The sequence below is a fragment of the Fundulus heteroclitus genome, unplaced genomic scaffold, assembly GCF_011125445.2.
Source record: "Fundulus heteroclitus isolate FHET01 unplaced genomic scaffold, MU-UCD_Fhet_4.1 scaffold_43, whole genome shotgun sequence".
Lineage (NCBI taxonomy): Eukaryota > Metazoa > Chordata > Actinopteri > Cyprinodontiformes > Fundulidae > Fundulus > Fundulus heteroclitus.
In genome coordinates, this window is record NW_023396846.1 from 2607615 (window position 1) to 2626973 (window position 19359).

The 19359-nt window shown below is 45.4% G+C and overlaps 1 protein-coding gene across 1 annotated transcript; it reads left to right on the forward strand.

Annotated features, from left to right (window-relative positions):
* Nucleotides 1-236: 236 nt before the first annotated feature.
* On the forward strand, nucleotides 237-1575 carry LOC118560410 (sterile alpha motif domain-containing protein 3-like). Its single transcript, XM_036131393.1, has 2 exons — nucleotides 237-1190; nucleotides 1399-1575. Exons 1-2 carry the CDS (start codon nucleotides 237-239, stop codon nucleotides 1573-1575), a joined length of 1131 nt encoding a protein of 376 aa, XP_035987286.1.
* The last annotated feature ends 17784 nt before the right edge of the window (nucleotides 1576-19359 follow it).

Here is a 19359-nt window from a genome sequence, read left to right on the forward strand (position 1 = left end):
TCCAAGGTGCCATAACTGACACTACTGTGTCCCCACAAGCCTAGACGAAATGAACTAAGCAATTGTTTGTTTGTTTTTTTTGTTTTTTATTTGCATAGGGTATACATTTGAAGTTAATGATGATGATTTTCATCCAGAACTGATAATGTGCTTGACATTGAACGATTTGCCTGATGTCAAAGCTCATGTTGGTCATTAATCCTCTTTTTTTTTTTCTTTCTCTTAAGTTATAGGACATGGCGGCTCAAAATATCCTTCTTCATGTCCATGTTTCTACTGACATTGTCAGGAAGATGACCTTGCCTTCACGTCCAGAGAGTGTAGATGAGCTGAAAACCAAGATAAAAGCCAAGTTCCAGCTAGACTTTGACTTTAGCTTATCTTATGAAGACCCAGATTTTGATGGGCAGTTATGCTCTCTTGTAGACATTGATGAGCTTCCGCAGAAGGCTGTATTAAAAGTGATTACGGGTGAGAGTGATGGCAGCTCTGTAGCATCAGATGAAACCATCATACTTCCCCATGCAATGACCCCACAGAGAGTTGATAGATGGCCCACCGTTTTTCCAGTGCCCACTTTTTCATATGAGGTGGAGCTTATACTTGGAGAAGGAAATATTGCATTTGAGAGAACTGGGAAAACTCTGAAATTGTCAAAGGGCCAAAAACACAACATCCTTGAGACCCTTGCAGGTAAAATGCATGCTTTTAAAGCATATCCCACTGATAGGGAATTTGCAGAGGTCGCAAAAGCACTTGTGACTAAACATCCGTGTCTAAAAGAACCAGGATCTCAGACAGGATGGTACGGGTGGAAAAACAGTTTAAAGTTTAAAATGGGGAACTATAGAACAAAGTTGAGTCAAGCTGGATTTAGTGAAGTAGCCATAAATTCTGGAAAACGGAGCAAAAACAACCCTGACAAACAGCCTGCCCACAGTAACATTAAAAGACCAAAACGGGCAGAGGTGAATTTTCTCCCAAATTTCCCAAGAGGGGAAGATCTTGGAAGCTTGGAGCAAATCAGACTCCAAATTGTAGATGAAGTCAAGATAACCGCCAAAAACCTCACCCAGATTACAGCTCTGATGCAAACTACTTTTGCCTTACGGCGAAAAGAAGTCGTCAGTGATGAGCTACCTGTTGGAGAGATCTTGGAACGCTGGCCTGCCCTTGGAATTGAGTCCCAGGTGAGTATTTTTTAGTGATAAAATCTAAAAAAATAAAACAATGACACTTGGCTTATAATTTCCTAATGTTCTACATAAACCCACATCTGAAATGGAGTTTCAGTGATTTGCCATTATGCTTGAGATTTTCTGTTGTTTGTTTAGTTCTGTATTCATTATATATGTGGCACATACTTAGGCATTAAACAATCCTTTTGTGTTTGCACAGATTTGTTCAGAGTTCCACAGGATCACGAACATCAACCTGAAAAACAATTTCTATGCTGAGCTGGATCGACATGTTCCTCGTCTCCAGAGCTTGTTCAGAAAAAAAGCTGCATGCACAGGGAAAGTGGCCGAAGCCCTTGATAAGCTCTTCAGTGCTTATGACCTCCAGGTGAGTTGACTACACTTCCTGGTGCTTCAGTCATGAACTAACAAAATGGCAGCACCACACCGATACAAACAGTGTGGATATTGTCTAACATCCAAAGTAAATCAAGACTATGTTCTCTCACTCAAGGAGCAAGTTGACGTCCATGGAAGACGTGCAGTTGTTCTCCGTGCTCTTCCTCCTTATCTGTGCGAGGATGACTCCAAGTTCCTGAAGATGTGGGATGTAAGTCAGCATATTGTTTTATGTTGTGTGTTCTTTTGTTAAAAGTTTGCTTGTTTTATGAATTTCGAAAGACTCAGAGTGGTAACATCAGACTGTTTTGAGATCTATGAGGCAGAGATGCGAGCTGCCAAGCCCACACAATGGAGGTGAATGTTAGATACCTCCCTCTCACAAAATTCATCAAATACACAATCCAACAACTCCACTCACAAGTTGTGACCTGCACATTCTCCACACTATGAAATAATAGGGTAACGTTACGAGACAGAGCAGCTAATGCGTAGCCGGAACTGGAAAGTGCTTTTGAAATCACTCCACCCGTCTGGAAAGTAGTTATGAATAGGAATGATGGAAATTGGCGAATTTGCAACACTGGTGAACAATCCCTTTGATTTATTTATACTGACAGTCAATTTATAGACAAGGTAGTGGATGCTCTGACCTCCTATTAGCATTTAACAAACTAATTGAACAACTGGACAATTAACATACTCAGTATAAGTAAATCACATAGAGGCAAACGGTTAGTTTCACATTATAATTATCAGAACATGGCCAGATATGATTTTATCATCTGTGGTCTCCATACTATAGCTTGTGATGCCATCACTTTGTATTCGAGTATGCTAAGATGTGTTTCTACTCTCTTTCTCATCTTCAGCCTGTGGAGTCTCCAGAAATGGATCTTCATGACATAGCAGTTGGCATCGTTTTGAACTCTGCCAACTCAATTGATCCCACATTCCTCGTCCCAGATACGGTTGAAGTTGTCATTGAGGGTAATGTAGTGATCACCGTGCCCACACTCGCTGATGGATATGTTGTCCTTTTTGGCCTGATTTATGCACTGCATTTAGATTACCCAAAAGAATTGGCCAATACTTTTGACTTCATTCAGAAGGTCTTAATGGGCCTGGAAGATGGAAAGTTGAGACCCAGAGTGTTGAGCCTGAAAAATGAACTTTTGGCACGGGAGTAATCTGGCTCTTGTTAACAAAGTTGCTTGAGCAACATATCAGGCACACACAACTGAAACAACTTAATGTTTTGACATTATTATTGTTCACCTCCAACTCAATGTTTGCCAGTTCATCTTAAAAATTGTATTAGTATGGATACAGTGTCATGCATAGGCATATTTGTTTTTCTTGGTCAGTTTTTGAAAATACTCTTTTGTGATGTTTGTTTGTACTGGAAGTTGTTACTGAAGTACACAGTTTCATATCTTTGCTCTTATGTGATTTTGAAATATGATAATGTGATGCAGTGCTTTAAATGTATTACATTAAACTGAGCTGTAATGTTTATTAGTAAAGTTGGACATGTATGACAGGTTCCTTTTACTGTCCATTTGAAAATGTGATAATTCCGGAAAAAAAAAAAACTGTTATTGTACTAATTTGGGTATTGTTTTACTCAATAAAATGGGACTGAATTTAATCTTGTTCATGTATTTTTGATGTGTTTTGGGTGATTTTGAGTTAAAGTGACCTAAAATAATTGATGTTATCGGTTTCATAAAATAATTCAAGTTCTGTTATATCTTATTTTGAGTTAAACCTAAGTAAGTTCTTACTGAGTAGTAGAGTTGGTAGAGATTCTTTTGATTTGAAATTTTTAAGTAAACAAAAAGTGATAAGATTTTTTTACAGTAATGAAAACATTTAAGTTAAATGTACTTGGTTTTGTTTGTACTTTGGAAACAAAATTACTAGTAAAACATACTTGATCAGAGAAGTTTGATAAACTTGTCAAAGTAAGTTAATGCCACTTGTAATTACAAGTGTAGATAACTGAATCAGGACTACTTCTTAAACTTAAAAAAAAAAGTCAACTGTAATTAAAAAAATTTATGTAATCAGTTTCAGCAAATTTTTTGAGTTCAATGAACTTGTCGGGTTTTACAGTGTGGTGGATCTACGGCAGACTGACGGATCTGCGGCAGACTGATGGATCTGCGGCAGAGTGGTGGATCTTGTCAAGCGAGCCTCCGGTTGGGTTTAGAGAAACTTGAAATTTCAAGAGAATTTGCAAACTTAAATTTGGCTGTTTTACGTACGTGTAGATATTAAACTGCAACGTTGTTGACACACAGGTAGAGAAGAAGCGGAGAGACTGTTTAGTAGGGATGGGAATCGAAAACTGGTTCCTGTTCAGAACCGGTTCCGTGTGTTTCAATTCTGTGGCACCGTTTGGCAGCTCGCTTAACGATTCTGTTTTCGATTCCGTCGTGCTGCGGCTCTGAGCAGCACAACGGTAGCACAGCGTTTTTTTACGCAAGTTACGCACACGGCATTCAGTAAGCACGTACGACGTGACCAGGTGAAAAACAAAACAAAAAAAATCATTGCAAAGTGCCATTTACATCCGCGGGAGGAAATAGATCCAACAGGCAGAAACACCTGCGCACACAACATGCCATACATTTTAACGAATCCCGTGTTTTTGATTCTTACCGGACAGAAGCTAAAGTTACGACCAGCATGGAAGGCAACTCTGGTGGTAAGTAGCTAGTTTTACATCACTGGCTGGTGCCTAGTAAATCATATGCCATCTCTGGAAATAAATACATTTCCTACCTCTCTTTGGGGTTATTAAGGGAGTGTGCCTTTCTCGTTAATCCAGCCCTTCATTGGTAGCATGTTTATTTAGAACTACTGGTAGCTGTTATTCTTACATGATTCTAGCTATTGCAGTGGATGTAACGAAACATGCTACAAAGTTGCTCCACAGTTCAGGGAGCGAGAGAAGAGGAGATGAGTTTATTTCCCGTAATTGTACAGTAATGCTTTTTCATTAAACGGATGCCTTCTCCGTTAGATTTAGATGACTGAGGTTATCTATAGAGAGATTAATAAGCAACTGTCACAACAAACTTACATTTTCTTGTATTATAAACAACTCATCTACTGTATTTAAGTTTGTTCTTATATTCCTTTTTTTATTTAAACAAATATAAATGTTACTCCAGTTGCACATTTGCTATGGACATCTTGACCTTGTTAGTTTGTAAGATCGTGTGATAGTTAAGTAAACAAAGTTGATGCTCATCATCAATTGTTCTCCTTTTTACCCCAAATTGGAATCGAAAAGAGAATCGAAAAGAGAATCGAAAAGGAATCGAATCGTTTCACAGAATCGATAAGCGAATCGGAATTGTGAAACCCTTTGGACTCCCTGCTCTAAATGCTGAAGCAGATCCAGTCTGGCTGAATTCATCCACCTGCAGCTCGGACCCATCAGAACCCGACGGGCCCTGGGGAGAAGTCCATTTAGTGCTGATAACCGCTAACAGGAAACTGCAGTCAGATTAAAGCTGCTGATGAGGCTTTTTCTGAGGAATTACCTGCAGTCTGAATGAAAATCATGACAATAATGGTTTATCAGGAGAAAAACCGGGTTCTGACTTCTGGACCATTAGACGGTCCGGACCAACGGTTCTCCTGAAGGAACCTCAGTTCTGAACGTTTTACGTGGAAAACATTCATCATGTCTGCAGTAAATCATTTAAAACCTTCAGTCACCGTCCTGACTGCCACCATCTGCTGCAGGTCCAGGTCCGAATCGTCTGGGCCTTCATCCCCGGTGTGTATCTGGACCGAACCGGGCCGGTCCTGCTCGCTGCTAAACGCTGCATTCAGACCCTTTTTATGCATCTCAGCGTTTCCTGTAGCAGCGAGCCGCCAGCAGCAGATTCTCAACCCTCTGATGATCTAAAGCAGCTCCTACGGGCCTGTTGGAGCGGATCAGAACATTTGGTACCAGCTGACACGGCATCAATAACCCAATCACACGTCGTCTCCTGAAGCCGGGCCTCATTAGGAGCTGCGCTGGTGTTTGATCAATAAAGCATTTAGCTGTGATGGATCCATCAGACAAACACGCCGTGTTCTGACCCGGTCCAGATCTCACCCTCTGGGTCCGGTTCCCTGCAGAGCTGAGCAGTCTGGATGGATGGAGGAGTCTCTGTTTCATGCAGGGAACCGGTGGAGAGGCAGGAACTCTGACATGTTGCTGATGTTCTGCAGGCCCGTCTGACCCGGCTTGTTGAAACATGTCAGGAATAACCGGATCATAATGCCACCGTGGAGCACGTCTCAGCACCGGCTGCATGTTTTTCTCCGACCAGAACCAGAACTGTTTGTTTCCTCCTCAGGCTGAGAGGCCACTGAGGCCATCCTGGTACCAGAGCCGCTGCAAACGCACCCAGAGGTCCAGATAAACCCGGCCTGACCCTGACAGTCTGGAAGGAAATGAAACCATAAAAGTGAGAATGGACTTCAGAACCAGAGGTTCTAAGGAACAGATGGGTTCTGACTGCCGGCCCAGATAAAGGCGAGGCCCGCTTCCATCTCAGGGTCGCTCCAGATGAACGGGTTCACGGGACACGGGTCGGTCCAGATGGGCAGATGGAGCGTTACTATCTATGCTGGTGTTTGTGTGTGACCCGTTTCTTGTTTTCTGGTGTGACTGGACCTAATGGAACCAGAACCGGTCCCTAAAGCTGCAGGGTTCCAGGTTTGGGTCCAGGTGAACCTTCAGAACCAACTTAACCAGCTGCAGGTTCAAATCTGAAAAAGCAGAGAGTTTCTCTAATGCTGCTTTTAGCCAGAACAACAAAGCTGTAATAGGAACAGCGGGTCAGCGCCGCAGTAGAACCAACAGAACAGCACCGACCCAGAATAGTCAGGCACCGAGAGACAAACTTCTGATGAGAGTTTGTGACTGAAACTGTCTCGATATCAGAGGAGAACCGGCAGACTGGTACCAGAAAGGCAACAGAAGCCCAGACAACCACTGGACCCGTCCAAGTTCAGCAGAACTTAGAATCCAACTCATCTCCATCGTCTTATTTCTACTGCAGTAAATCTGAATATTTTAGTTTAGGGGTTAAAATTCTAATTCCATCGGCAGATCAGATTATTTAGCTGCTCAGATCAAGGAGAAATAAACTAATTTTACTTTTTGTTCCTTGTTGCAGTGTTTAGGTACCAGGTTACAGGAACAGAATATTTTCCTTCATTACTAAACGGACCTTCTAATAAAACCGACCCACCCCTGAAATAAACGTCTGGCTCCACCAACGTGATTCTGGACCGAGCTTCAGACAGACGGACTCAGATCTGGTTCTGCTCAGTGACCCGGGTCCTGAGGCAGCTAAACAGGCCCAACCATGACCCGTCCTCCACCGTGCTCAGCAGCTGACACCGGCTCTGTTTTTAGGTTTCTACCGTCTCGGTGCTGTAAACGGTCCAAAGCACTTTGGCCCCCAACTCTTCCTTCAGACGCAGATTTAGGAACCAAAGCTGAGCTTCATCTTCTCTTTACTGACGATTTCACAATCTGTGAACCGTGTTGCTGCAGCAAAGTTAAACTGGGGTTAAGATCAATTAGTTTATTCCATTTGTGGGAATTAGGCGCTTCTGTAACTCAGCATCCTGTAACGGACTTTAAAGCCCAGAGAGACGACATGAAATCTGAACTAAAACCTTTAAACGTCTGAAAGCGGACCCGGCTGGACGAGTGAGACCCTGCTGACCCGTCTGGGTGGTTCATGGACCTCAGCGTTTAGTCTGGAGGAGGTTAGTAATGGATGCAGATGATGAAGAGGAAGGCAGAGCAGCTCAGACGGCACAAAGGGCCCAGATGTGAGGGAAGTGATGCTAAAACTGCATCATGGCCGCCTCTCCATCATTCACACCACACATCAGCACTTCCTGCTTCACCGCCGTTCTCAAAGACTTCCTGAGCTCCCACATGGATGAGGCCCACTTTCACCGCCACCCTTCCTCTCCCTCATCTTCCTCATCCTGTGGTTCCGCTCGTCTCTCCTGCATTCATCCTCTGTTCCTGATCACGACGCCTCAGGACGACGGCCTGCGCTCTGCTGCAGAGATCCTCCAGCAGGTGGACGTCCAGCAGCGCCTCGTCCTGTTAGTCATCAGGATCGCTAACATGGTTCTGGATCTGGAGGACCGTTTGGGACCCATCAGGTCAGACTGTGGGAGAAAAGCTGCTGAGGGACTCTGAAGGTGGTTTTCTGGACCGGTGGACAAAGCTGGACCGGCTCTGTAATTCACTGACCATTGATCCAAAGAAGTTATTGAGGTACTGGTTGGTGAAAGAAACTAGGCGTGGACAGCGTTCTAAAGATAAATTTAAGAACCTCATTAGCTCCACCCACAGGTGATGATGGGTAAAGTTCACTGTTGAAAGTATTCCATGGTGATTCGTCTGCATGGTCGACATAGAAAGAAATATGCATCTATTATCAAGACATTAGAGAAAGACTTAAGTATGGATTTGATTTTTTAAATATCTGTTGATGTATTTATTTAAACATATGTTTAATTTCAATATATATATATATATATATATATATATATATATATATATATATGAAAATATTTTACAAGTGTATTTATTTATGTAATTTAGTAGATGTTGTCCATGGGTATTTTTGTCCTTTTAGGTCAGAAATGACAATTGTTTCATTCTAACTGGTATTTTCTACAGGTGAATTCTGACAAATACAGGAGCATTGTGACATTTGTCAATGTCAACCAGAGTTACTAGAAGCTTCTGGTTAGTAAGCAAAAGTTCTACCTAAGAAACACATTGTGTCATTTCACAATGCTGTGATGTCAGGCACTAAATAGCTTCTTTCTATCAGTCCATAAATCAGGAGACAGAAACAGTTTGTCTGGTGGATCAAATCCGGCAGAAAAAGATGAAACTCAACTGGCTGCAGATAGATTTACGTCAGTATTTAATAGAAAGAGGACTAAAGTAGATCAAGTCAATATGTTTACAGAGCTTCACTGACAGCAAATCAGAACTGCTCTCTGACGGTCTCATCAGGTCAGGGAAGTCTGAGGCCAAAGGTCAAGGTTCAAGGTCGGGTCCAAAATCTCTTTCCATCCATCGGGTCCAGCAGGAAAAGCCCAGCCTAGGAACTAGAGACGGGCTTTTATCGGACCGCTTCCTTTAAACAAGAAATTATTTTGACAGTCAAACTTGATTTTAAACTAAAACGATCGTTCTTCCTGTTTTCTCCAACCGAGCAGCAACAGAATTGTCAGGTTTGTTTATCGATGAACTCAGAGTACACACACACAGGACAAAAGTTTGAGAGGTTTATTGTAAGGTGAATGATTGATGGATGAGGTAACCAGAGGTGCAGGAATACAGGGGCTCAGGGGTGCAGGTGAAGGCAGGAGCTGACGGCTTGGAGAGAGAGTTCAGCTAAGCTGGAAGGCTTGGCACTGAACCAAGTCTTCTCAGAGTGGCTAGTCAGGTTAGCAGAACTTGAGAGACACCAGGGTACAGAGCTGAGGTTCTCCAGGGCGGCTAGTCAGGTTAGCAGAACTTGAGAGACACCAGGGCACAGAGCTGAGTTTCTCCAGGGCGGCTAGTCAGGTTAGCAGAACTTGAGAGACACCAGGGCACAGAGCTGAGCTTCTCCAGGGCGGCTAGTCAGGTTAGCAGAACTCTGGAGACACCAGGACACAGCAGAACCTCTCCAGGAGCAAACAGTGAACAAATAGTCTTTAGAGTGACTGGCAGGACTAACCTTTACAACAGGAGCAAAACAAAGCTTCCAAGGCAAAACGGGAACTGGCATGGAGAGGTGTAGAATGATGATGGACCAGCACTAAAGTGAGGCAGAGGGAGGCTTAAATAGAAAGACTAACAGGTGAAATGCATCTGACTGAATAATTACTAACAGGTGTGACTGACTGCAAGGAGAGTGGAGTGAAGGCTGAGTGGAAGGGAAGGAGGAAACTAAAATTTAACAAATTAAAACCCAAACAAGGTGGAAAAACTGAGAATAATAGTAAACCAAAGCCGAATCAAAACTAAACCATGACATTACCCCCCCCTCAAGGCCGGTCTCCGGACGGCCTAACAGATTAAACAACCACCAACCCAGGGTGGGTGGAGGGAGGTACGGATGGCGGGCTAGAGTCAAATCAAACTGATCGGACCAGGGTGGGTGGAGGGTGGTACGGATGGCGGGCTAAAAATCAAACAAAAACTACCCACTCAGGGCGATCCAAGACAAAGTAAAAACGAAAGCGGACTAAAGGGGTTTCTAACAACCCCTGGTAGGCAAAAACAACGCGTCTAACAGATGCTGACAAGCGAGCATCGCCACCAGGCTAACGGGCAAGACTAGACGCACAAATGCTAGAGGGAAGGAACGGGCGCACGACAGCGCCAAAGGGAAGGAACGGGCGCACGACAGCGCCAAAGGGAAGGAACGGGCGTACACAGCGCCAAGGGGAAGGAACGGGCGTACATAGCGCCAAGGGGAAGGAACGGGCGCACAACAGCGCCAAAGGAAAAGAACAGGCGCACCACAGCGCCAAAGGGAAAGGAACGGGCACACCACAACACCAGAGGGAAGAACAGGCGTACGACAACGCCAGAGGGAAGAACAGGCGTACGACAACGCCAGAGGGAAGAACAGGCGTACGACAACGCCAGAGGGAAGAACAGGCGTACTGAAAACACCAGGGCTCAAAACACACGCTGGAGCATGACTGGCCTACAGAAACGCGAGGGGAACCCGCCGGGGCGTGCGGGAAACGCCGGGGCTTGGGGAAGAACACGCCGGGGCGTGAGGGAAACGCCGGGGCTTGGGGAAGAACACGCCGGGGCGTGAGGGAAACGCCGGGGCGTGAGGGAAACGCCGGGGCGTGAGGGAAGCAGGAACATCTAAAACGCCAAGGAACAAGAACGGAGGGCGTACTAACACGCCGGGGAACCGAGGGCGTCCTAAGACGCTGGGGAACCACAAATCAGAGGGCATTCTAACATGCCGGGGAACCAAGAATCAAAGGGCATTCTAACATGCCGGGGAACCAAGAATCAGAGGGCGTCCCAACACGCCGGGGAACCGAGAATCAGAGGGCGTCCTAACACGCCGGGGAACCGAGAATCAGAGGGCGTCCTAACACGCCGGGGAACCGAGAATCAGAGGGCGTCCTAACACGCCGGGGAACCGAGAATCAGAGGGCGTCCTAACACGCCAGAGAGCCAAGAATCAGTGGGCGTCCTAACACGCCAGAGAATCGAGAAACAGAGGGCGTCCTAACACGCCAGAGAACTGAGAAACAGAGGGCGTCCTAATACGCCGGGGAACCGAGAGACAGAGGGCGTCCTAATACGCCAGGGGACTAAGGAACTAAGAGGCCAAAACAAAAACCAAGGAAGCTCGAACCAGCCAAAGCTAAGGAGCATGAAACAGCTCAGGGCCAGGGGTCAGAAATCTAAGCGAGCGCTAAGACCTAAGGAGCGCTGGATACTAGGAGCGCAGGACAAAAATAAAGAATCAAACCAAGAACTAGAAAATAAGGCAAAACTAGAGCAGGGATAACACCACAAAAGAAAAACTAAGGCAAAACATTAAATCAAAACACTAAAGCAGAAAATGAAACTAAAGCTAACTACAAATAAAGGAAAAACAAGAAAAACTAGGACTTGAACAAGTACACTAACGTGACAACCAGAGAGCTAAAGCTAAAATGACAAAGCTAAGCAAACCTAGAAAACTAAGGCAAAATCTAGAATTCTAAAACAGAACAGGGAAAACAAAGCAAACAAAGACTAAGAACTCTAAGAAAACGAAGAACCCCCTAACTAATTCCAAAACTGAGGAATACTAAATAACTCTAAACTAAGGCCGAGCTATAACAAAATAAACAGAAGGCACTGGCCTTAAGGGCGCAGGCAAAAACGGCTGCTAAGCAAAAGAAACGTCTTGGTGGAGGTCGTCCTGGACGAGGCAGGCGGCGGAGCAGCATCGCCCGACTAAACCCTCGAGGAGGGCGGCCCCGACGAGGCAAAGTCAAGCGGCCCGGAGACCGCGGTCGGCGGCTCCGGCCGAACAGGAAAGTCTGGTGCGGGCGTCGTGGAGGACGACCCCGGCATGACGAACCCGAAACAGGTGTAGCACCAACTAAGGCCTCGGCCTGAGGCGAAACTACTCCCTCGGAGGCCTCGGCCTGAGGCAAAACTACTCCCTCGGAGGCCTCGGCCTGAGGCAAAACTACTCCCTCGGAGGCCTCGGCCTGAGGCAAAACTACTCCCTCGGAGGCCTCGGCCTGAGGCAAAGCTGCTCCCTCGGAGGCCTCGGCCTGAGGCAAAACTGCTCCCTCGGAGGCCTCGGCCTGAGGCAAAACTGCTCCCTCGGAGGCCTCGGCCTGAGGCAAAACTGCTCCCTCGGAGGCCTCGGCCTGAGGCAAAACTGCTCCCACGGAGGCCTCGGCCTGAGGCAAAACTGCTCCCACGGAGGCCTCGGCCTGAGGTAAGGCGGCTCCCTCGGAGGCCTCGGCCTGAGGCAGGGCGGCTCCCCCGGAGGCCTCGGGCTGAGGCTCGTCGGCCGGCGGATTTATTCTCTTGGTGGCCGGCAGAGCGGGGCCTTCGGCGGCCGGCAGAGCGGAGCTTTCGGTGGCCGGCAGGGCCTGACGGGGTTCTCTGGCGGCTGGCAGAGCGGGGCTTTCGGGTGGAGGCGGAACCATCTCCTTGGCTACCTTGGGCGCTGCCGGGCTACAGGCTTCAGAGGGCGGGTCCTCCCGAACCCCCTCACGGGACTTGAGCGGCAGCGGATCCTCGGAGGCCTTAACGCGTCGGAGTGCCCGACGTCTTAGCCGGGAGGAGCCAGACGGGGAGACAGAGTCTGTCAGGGGGGTGGCAGCAGGCCCACGGGGAAGAAGGTCGTCCCGGTCTCCGTAATAAAAACTCCACAGCTGGTCCTCCTCGACGTGTGGGGCTCTGTTGGATGGAACATCGAGCTTTACTCGGGGGGCCAGCTGCGAGTCATAGAGGTGGTGACCAAGGCGATGAATGGATCTCCGGCTTCTCTTCTCGTGCTCCGGGGTAGCGGTGACAACACCCACGTAAAACACCTGGGGAGTGGGGTCGGCCTTGATCGGCGGCGCAGGGTCCCGGGCAGAAGCCATCCTGGCATACCTCTCTCTCCTCAGGCGTTCGCACATGTCCAGGTAAGCGCGGACCTCCGGGGTGTCAGCCCCTGCAGTTAAGTCCCATGTGGTGTCTGAGTTCATCTTTGGCTGGTCCATACTGTCAGGTTTGTTTATCGATGAACTCAGAGTACACACACACAGGACAAAAGTTTGAGAGGTTTATTGTAAGGTGAATGATTGATGGATGAGGTAACCAGAGGTGCAGGAATACAGGGGCTCAGGGGTGCAGGTGAAGGCAGGAGCTGACGGCTTGGAGAGAGAGTTCAGCTAAGCTGGAAGGCTTGGCACTGAACCAAGTCTTCTCAGAGTGGCTAGTCAGGTTAGCAGAACTTGAGAGACACCAGGGTACAGAGCTGAGGTTCTCCAGGGCGGCTAGTCAGGTTAGCAGAACTTGAGAGACACCAGGGCACAGAGCTGAGTTTCTCCAGGGCGGCTAGTCAGGTTAGCAGAACTTGAGAGACACCAGGGCACAGAGCTGAGCTTCTCCAGGGCGGCTAGTCAGGTTAGCAGAACTCTGGAGACACCAGGACACAGCAGAACCTCTCCAGGAGCAAACAGTGAACAAATAGTCTTTAGAGTGACTGGCAGGACTAACCTTTACAACAGGAGCAAAACAAAGCTTCCAAGGCAAAACGGGAACTGGCATGGAGAGGTGTAGAATGATGATGGACCAGCACTAAAGTGAGGCAGAGGGAGGCTTAAATAGAAAGACTAACAGGTGAAATGCATCTGACTGAATAATTACTAACAGGTGTGACTGACTGCAAGGAGAGTGGAGTGAAGGCTGAGTGGAAGGGAAGGAGGAAACTAAAATTTAACAAATTAAAACCCAAACAAGGTGGAAAAACTGAGAATAATAGTAAACCAAAGCCGAATCAAAACTAAACCATGACAAGAATCAAACATCAAAGCTGCGTTTGGAGCTTTAATCCATCGCCAGAGAAAACTGGGATGGAGTTTAAATACGATTTGTTCTAATTATCATTATTATTATAATAATCATCATTATTATTATTGAGTAAATACGATATCAGAGGCTGGGACCTGGACATGAAGACCCGACCACAAGCTGCTTGGTTTCCCGCAGAAATCTGCAGCAGCAGCTGATGAAGAGGAGGAGGGACGAAGCTGCGGTTCTGACGTCAGAATGAAGGTAAACGTGGCGCCGCCTCCAGCAGGAAACCCAGCAGGTGGATTCATGTCAGGAGAAATGTGGAGCAGCTAAAACCACTGACCTGGTGAAGCCTCTTATTAATGACGACTTCTTCACCTTGTCAGCCGTCTCCTCCATGCTGTCCTCCATCAGACTGGAGTCTTGGTCTTCACCCTGCTGGACGGATGTTTTAGATATCAGGGATGACTGAGACGTCAGCAGCTACACGGCTAAAGGCGACTCCTTCCCACCTGAAGGTCTTCCAGACTGGCTTCCCAGCCGGTCAGGGAGCTGCTGCTACTCTGCAGCGTCTTCCTGCTGCAGGAAGCAGGAGGAACGACGGGGAGGAGCCTGGAGATCACAGCCTCCACCTGAAACAAAGCCAACAAACTACCTTTCACATTTCTCTCTGTTCTATCCACCTTATTTTTGAACAAGGAAGTAACTCTGGGTCCAACTTCTGTTTTTTTGTTCTCCACTTTCGTTTCAGCGCTTCCCTCGGCCAAATAACATTAGCTTGACTGAAATGATAAACTGTTGCAGCAACATTTCCAATAATTGCAGAGCGATGGAAGTGGCAGGTCAGCGCCGCAGCCTTAAACTATTCATGACTGAGAGGATGACATGAAGAAGTGGTCTCTTAGAACTTACCAGGACATTTTAAACCATCTCGGGTCGTCACTTGGTGCGGACGGCTCTGCTATGTGAATGTACCAAGGCGAGCCTCCACAGTGGAAAAGTTAGCACGGTGTTAATGAACAGCAACATGGATGACCTGGTATTCATGGAGGCTGATGTCCGTTCAAGCCAAAGCAAGTCCAGCGTTCACTCTGCTGGATCCTGACTACATCAAGCGGCTCTACCGAGACCTCAGAGCGCTCTGGTGCTGCGGCTCCAGGGGAAGTTCTTCAGTCATGCAGCGGTGATCTTAGGGAAGGTAGGCTGATGAATCGTCTGAGTCAAAAACATAATGGCTGTTTCCCCGTTGTGATTAGATAATGACCCAATGGAATCTGTGCTGCTGTTGTATTTCCCTCATTTTAAGAGCTGCTGAGGAACAGATGATCTTTTATTCATGTCCTGATAAATGAAAGCTTAGAACTGACTGTGGTTCTGCTCACTTTTTACCATCACTGACATGTTTGGATCATTTAAAAACGCAGCAAATGGGTTTAATAATCAGACATCATGCAGTTTATCTTTTTACCACCAGAGGGAGACAAATCTCCAGCAATGAAGAGTCCAGTTGGTTCCCAGTTAAAGCAGGTTGTGGTTCCATCAGAGCTGAACAGAACCTGGATCAGCAGAACAACAATGAAGCCATTTAAACAGCAGCAGAGTGTTTGTGTTCACACTGGGAGTCATGAGAAGGCTTCATGTCTTCAGACGTCAGCAGGTGAACTTTCCTCTGACTCCCACTCAGCCAGACCAGTCTGAGCAGTTCCTGCAGCAGGAAGCAACCAGCAGCTCTGTTCTCTGGGCTCATTTCTCCTCAGGACGCCATCAGGAAACATTTTCAGCACAACTTCTCTCCTTTCTCATCAAGACTTTATCAACCTGCCTCTGATATCACTGCAGACGCTCTGCTGACTGTTTTAGTCTGAAAGGAAAACTACAAACCAGGTGAGCTGTGACGTCATCAGATGATCAGAGCTGATGTGCAGATGAATGATTTGTGTTTCCTCTGCAGGTGAAGGTAGAAAGTGTTTCTGAGCTCTAGAACTACACTGAACAGAACTAGAAACATGAACTTCCAGAGAAATAGTTCCTGTTTTGCTGCTTTGAGCAGAGCCGTGCATGGAGCCAACGTGATGTAGCAGAAAGTAGCAGCGTTCACATGCAGCCCTACCCTGAGAAAGGCATCTAGCTTCAACAGACTCGCTCCATCATGTCAGAAGTAATGTGGAACATTTAGATCCAAGACTAAAACTACAGCCAGCTTTATGTTCTGTTCTCCAGTTTTTAGACCCAGTACCATCCCAGCTTTATTTATAGAGCACTTTCAGCACCACAGAACCAAATTACTCTATATGAATAAACAGCAGCCATATGATAACATGACAAGACATTAAACTTTAAAACTTGAACACATTTTTATTCTTTGGCCTAAAACTCAGCATGAGACTTCTTGTTTTTTAATTTTTTTGTTGTTGATTCTATTGTTTTAACTGTTTTTCTTTTAACATGTGCAGCTGTGATTGTTTTGAAGTTTTAAATAAAGTAAAGAAAGTAAAATCATTGAGACATAAAATAAATAAACAGGCCTGTGCTAAAATGATATAACAATCATAAAATCTGTAAAACAATAAGTAAAAGGAAAGAGAATCAAAATATTATTAATATAATAATATTATTAATGATAATCAGAACAATTTAAAGTCTCTGATGGTGTCAGAGGTCAGTGAGAATAGATGGTTTTCTAAATGAATGTGAAACACAGGGAGGAGAACTGTCTGATGTCCAAGGGAAGGTTGTTTCATAATTCTAGATCTGCTGCAGCTAAAGCTCAGTCACCCTGAGCTTAAGCTTCATCTTTGGCTGACTCAGGATCAGCTGATCAGTGACCTGAGGGAACAGAGGATGTGCAGGATGTACTAGTTCAGACAGCTAATGTGTGGCAAGGCCATTTAGAGCTTTAGAAGCAGATAAAAGCATTTTAAAATGAATGCTAAAATGTTCAGGCAGCCAGTGCAGAGAGACTAAAATAACAGAAATGTGGTCAAAGCTTCATGTTTCATAGAGTCTAGCTGACCACTGATCTAGATCCTCCCAGTTCTGGACTAAAAATGATGTTTTCTGTCTGCATGAAGCTGTAGCATATTGTGACTGATGCGCTCATTGATATTATGGACACACTGACTCAGTGAGTGCAGTGAGCCAGGCTCAGCAGCAACATGGAGATTACAAGTCACATGTAGTCAGCATGGATGTTAGGAGATGCTGGAGAACTCTAGAATCTGACCTGTTGGCATCAGATGGAGGAGAAATAATAGTGGGCTGAAAATGGATCCTTGAGGAACCCCACGTTTAATTTTTGTTGGCCCAGATTTATATTTATTTACCAAATGACACAAAGTTATCCATGTCTGCCAAATATGGTGTGAACCAGTTTAGCCCAGAACCAGATAATCCAGCCAGTGTTCTAGTTGGATCATCAACATGTTGTGATGAACTGTGTTCAGCAGAACTGAGATCCAGTAGAACCAACAGAGGAGTTCTGGAGCCATTCCAGTCAAGATGAGCATCATTGTAAACGTTTAGCAGTGCAGTCTCTGTGCTGTGGTCTGAAGCCTGACTAGAAATCACTGAAGAGATTCATTTCATCACAAAGTCATACATTTGTTCATCAGAACCATTTTCAATGATCTTTTCCAGAACCAGTGGATCAGTTCTGATCCTGTAGGGACTTATTATCCATGGATCTAGAGTTGGTTTCTCTAACAGAGGTTTGATCTCTGCAGTTTTCAGCCTTTAGAAAACAAACTAACTGGAGGGAAGTATTTACTATCTGTAATATTTCAGGGGCATCACAGCTAAAAACTGCTTTTAGAAACTCAGAGGGAACAAATCCAGGCAGCAAGTTGTGGATTTTCTCTTCTGATGTGTTTCTGTCAAGAAGACATAATTCAGTTTGTTAAAGTCATTTAGATGCTGTAATGATTGTGGAGGCTCAGGAGACATCAGCAGGTTCTCAGAGGTGGAGATAGATGGTGCTGGTCTCCATCAGGAGGGATGATTGGTGAGCTGTTGGTCAGCCTGTCAACAATAGCAAACAAAGTTCTGCTATTATTAGTGTTTTTATTGCTGAGATCAGAGAAATAGAACTGCCTCGCTGGTTTTAACTCCACAAACTCACATCATGATGGTAAGATCTGTTTCACTTCAATCATTTCTCTGACTGATCAACACTCTGTAGACATGAAGTTTTCTGCATCACTGATGAGGAACCTTCAGTACATCTGAGAACAAGAACAAGGCAGAAACATGGAACTTATTCATGATTATGTGTTTATGAATCATAACACAGATTAAAATAATTCAGGTTAACATTATTCCAGTACAGTGACTACATGTGGGGATAATAGCTCATCACATGTGGGTCAGAAAAATGTCCAACAGTGAAGCAAAGAATGTGGTTTAATAGTGAGGAACACATTCAGACTGATGTTCTAGGCTGAGCAGAAGAACGTCAGAGTTTCTCATGGAGATCCTGCAGGGAGCAGCTTGTCTTCTCAGTCTGTTCCTCAGAGTCAGACTGGTCCCTCTTTCTGGAGAAAAGAACCAGAGTTTCTCTGAATTCACTGTTAGCAGACAGTTAAACTGAGTTTTTACATCACCTGCTTTCTAGGTAGCACCAGGTTCTTCAGCAGAACAGCAGAGATGAGTCTGAGAACCAGAAGGCAGTCACATCTGAACTCCTCCCACTAACCTACCTGTCCCACCTCCATCACAGCTGAAGCTCCGCCTCCTTCCAGGTAGCAGCTCACCTGTGTCTCAGTGGTTCACATCTTGTTCTTCAGCACTTTGGAGCGTCTGAACAAACTGTAAGTTTGCTTTGTTTCCTACCAGAACTTTGTCTTGAGGAACTTTCCTCTTTGTTTCTGCTCTCTGATGTCTGGAGAACATGTTCACTTCTGATTTCAGCACAAAGTTTCTTCTCTGCTGTCTGAAGACTTATCTATGAAAAATGGTGTTTAATTTGTCTTAATCTGAATTATCTAAATGCTGGAATAAAAAGTAATATTCATTGTTTTGTTTTGCAAAAAGAACAAAAACAATTTTAGTCCCTGGTTCTAAAACGTCATCTGTGGTTCTGCACCTACTTCAGTTTTTCCAGTCAAACTGGAATCACTGCATTCCTTCAACATCGTTCTCAAACATTTTCTACACCCAGATTTTACACTTTATTTAGTTTCAGTCTCATTTCCAGTGTGATAAAATGAGAACTAATAGTTTAATCTTCTTTAATAAACTCCTCCCAGCAGCTGACATCTAACATGTGTCTGTAACAGCAAACAGGTTTAAATCAGAGGAAACCAGACTTTGGTTCAGTTCTTTCTGAAAACATTTCTTCATCTATCCAGGAGTCTTTGTAAATTCTGCTGGCTCACATTTAAACTACCCGCAGTTGGTGCGCTGCTGTTTTTATCAACATGGAGGCCCATCCTCCTATAGTAACATTCTAAGTCAGACTTCATTCCTAAAGTCCAACACCTGAGACTGGAACAGGGGAAACCTTGTTTCCTTTGATGTCACCTCTCTTTTCACCTGCATTCCTCCATCAGAGGCAGTGAACCTGTCAGGATATGATGGAACATGATGATTCACTAAAAGACAAAACCATTTAACACCAAACCAGATCAGTGACTTGGTGGACCTCTGTCTCTAAACCACATATTACAGGTACAGAGACAGTTTTTACCAAAA

What these genes read in the sequence shown, in the direction of transcription:
- LOC118560410 (XM_036131393.1), top strand. Translation starts at nt 237, where the DNA reads ATGGCGGCTCAAAATATCCTTCTTCATGTCCATGTTTCTACTGACATT. An exon ending in CCCTTGGAATTGAGTCCCAG is followed by an intron (nt 1,191 to 1,398) that starts GTGAGTATTTTT and finishes GTGTTTGCACAG; the next exon opens with ATTTGTTCAGAGTTCCACAG.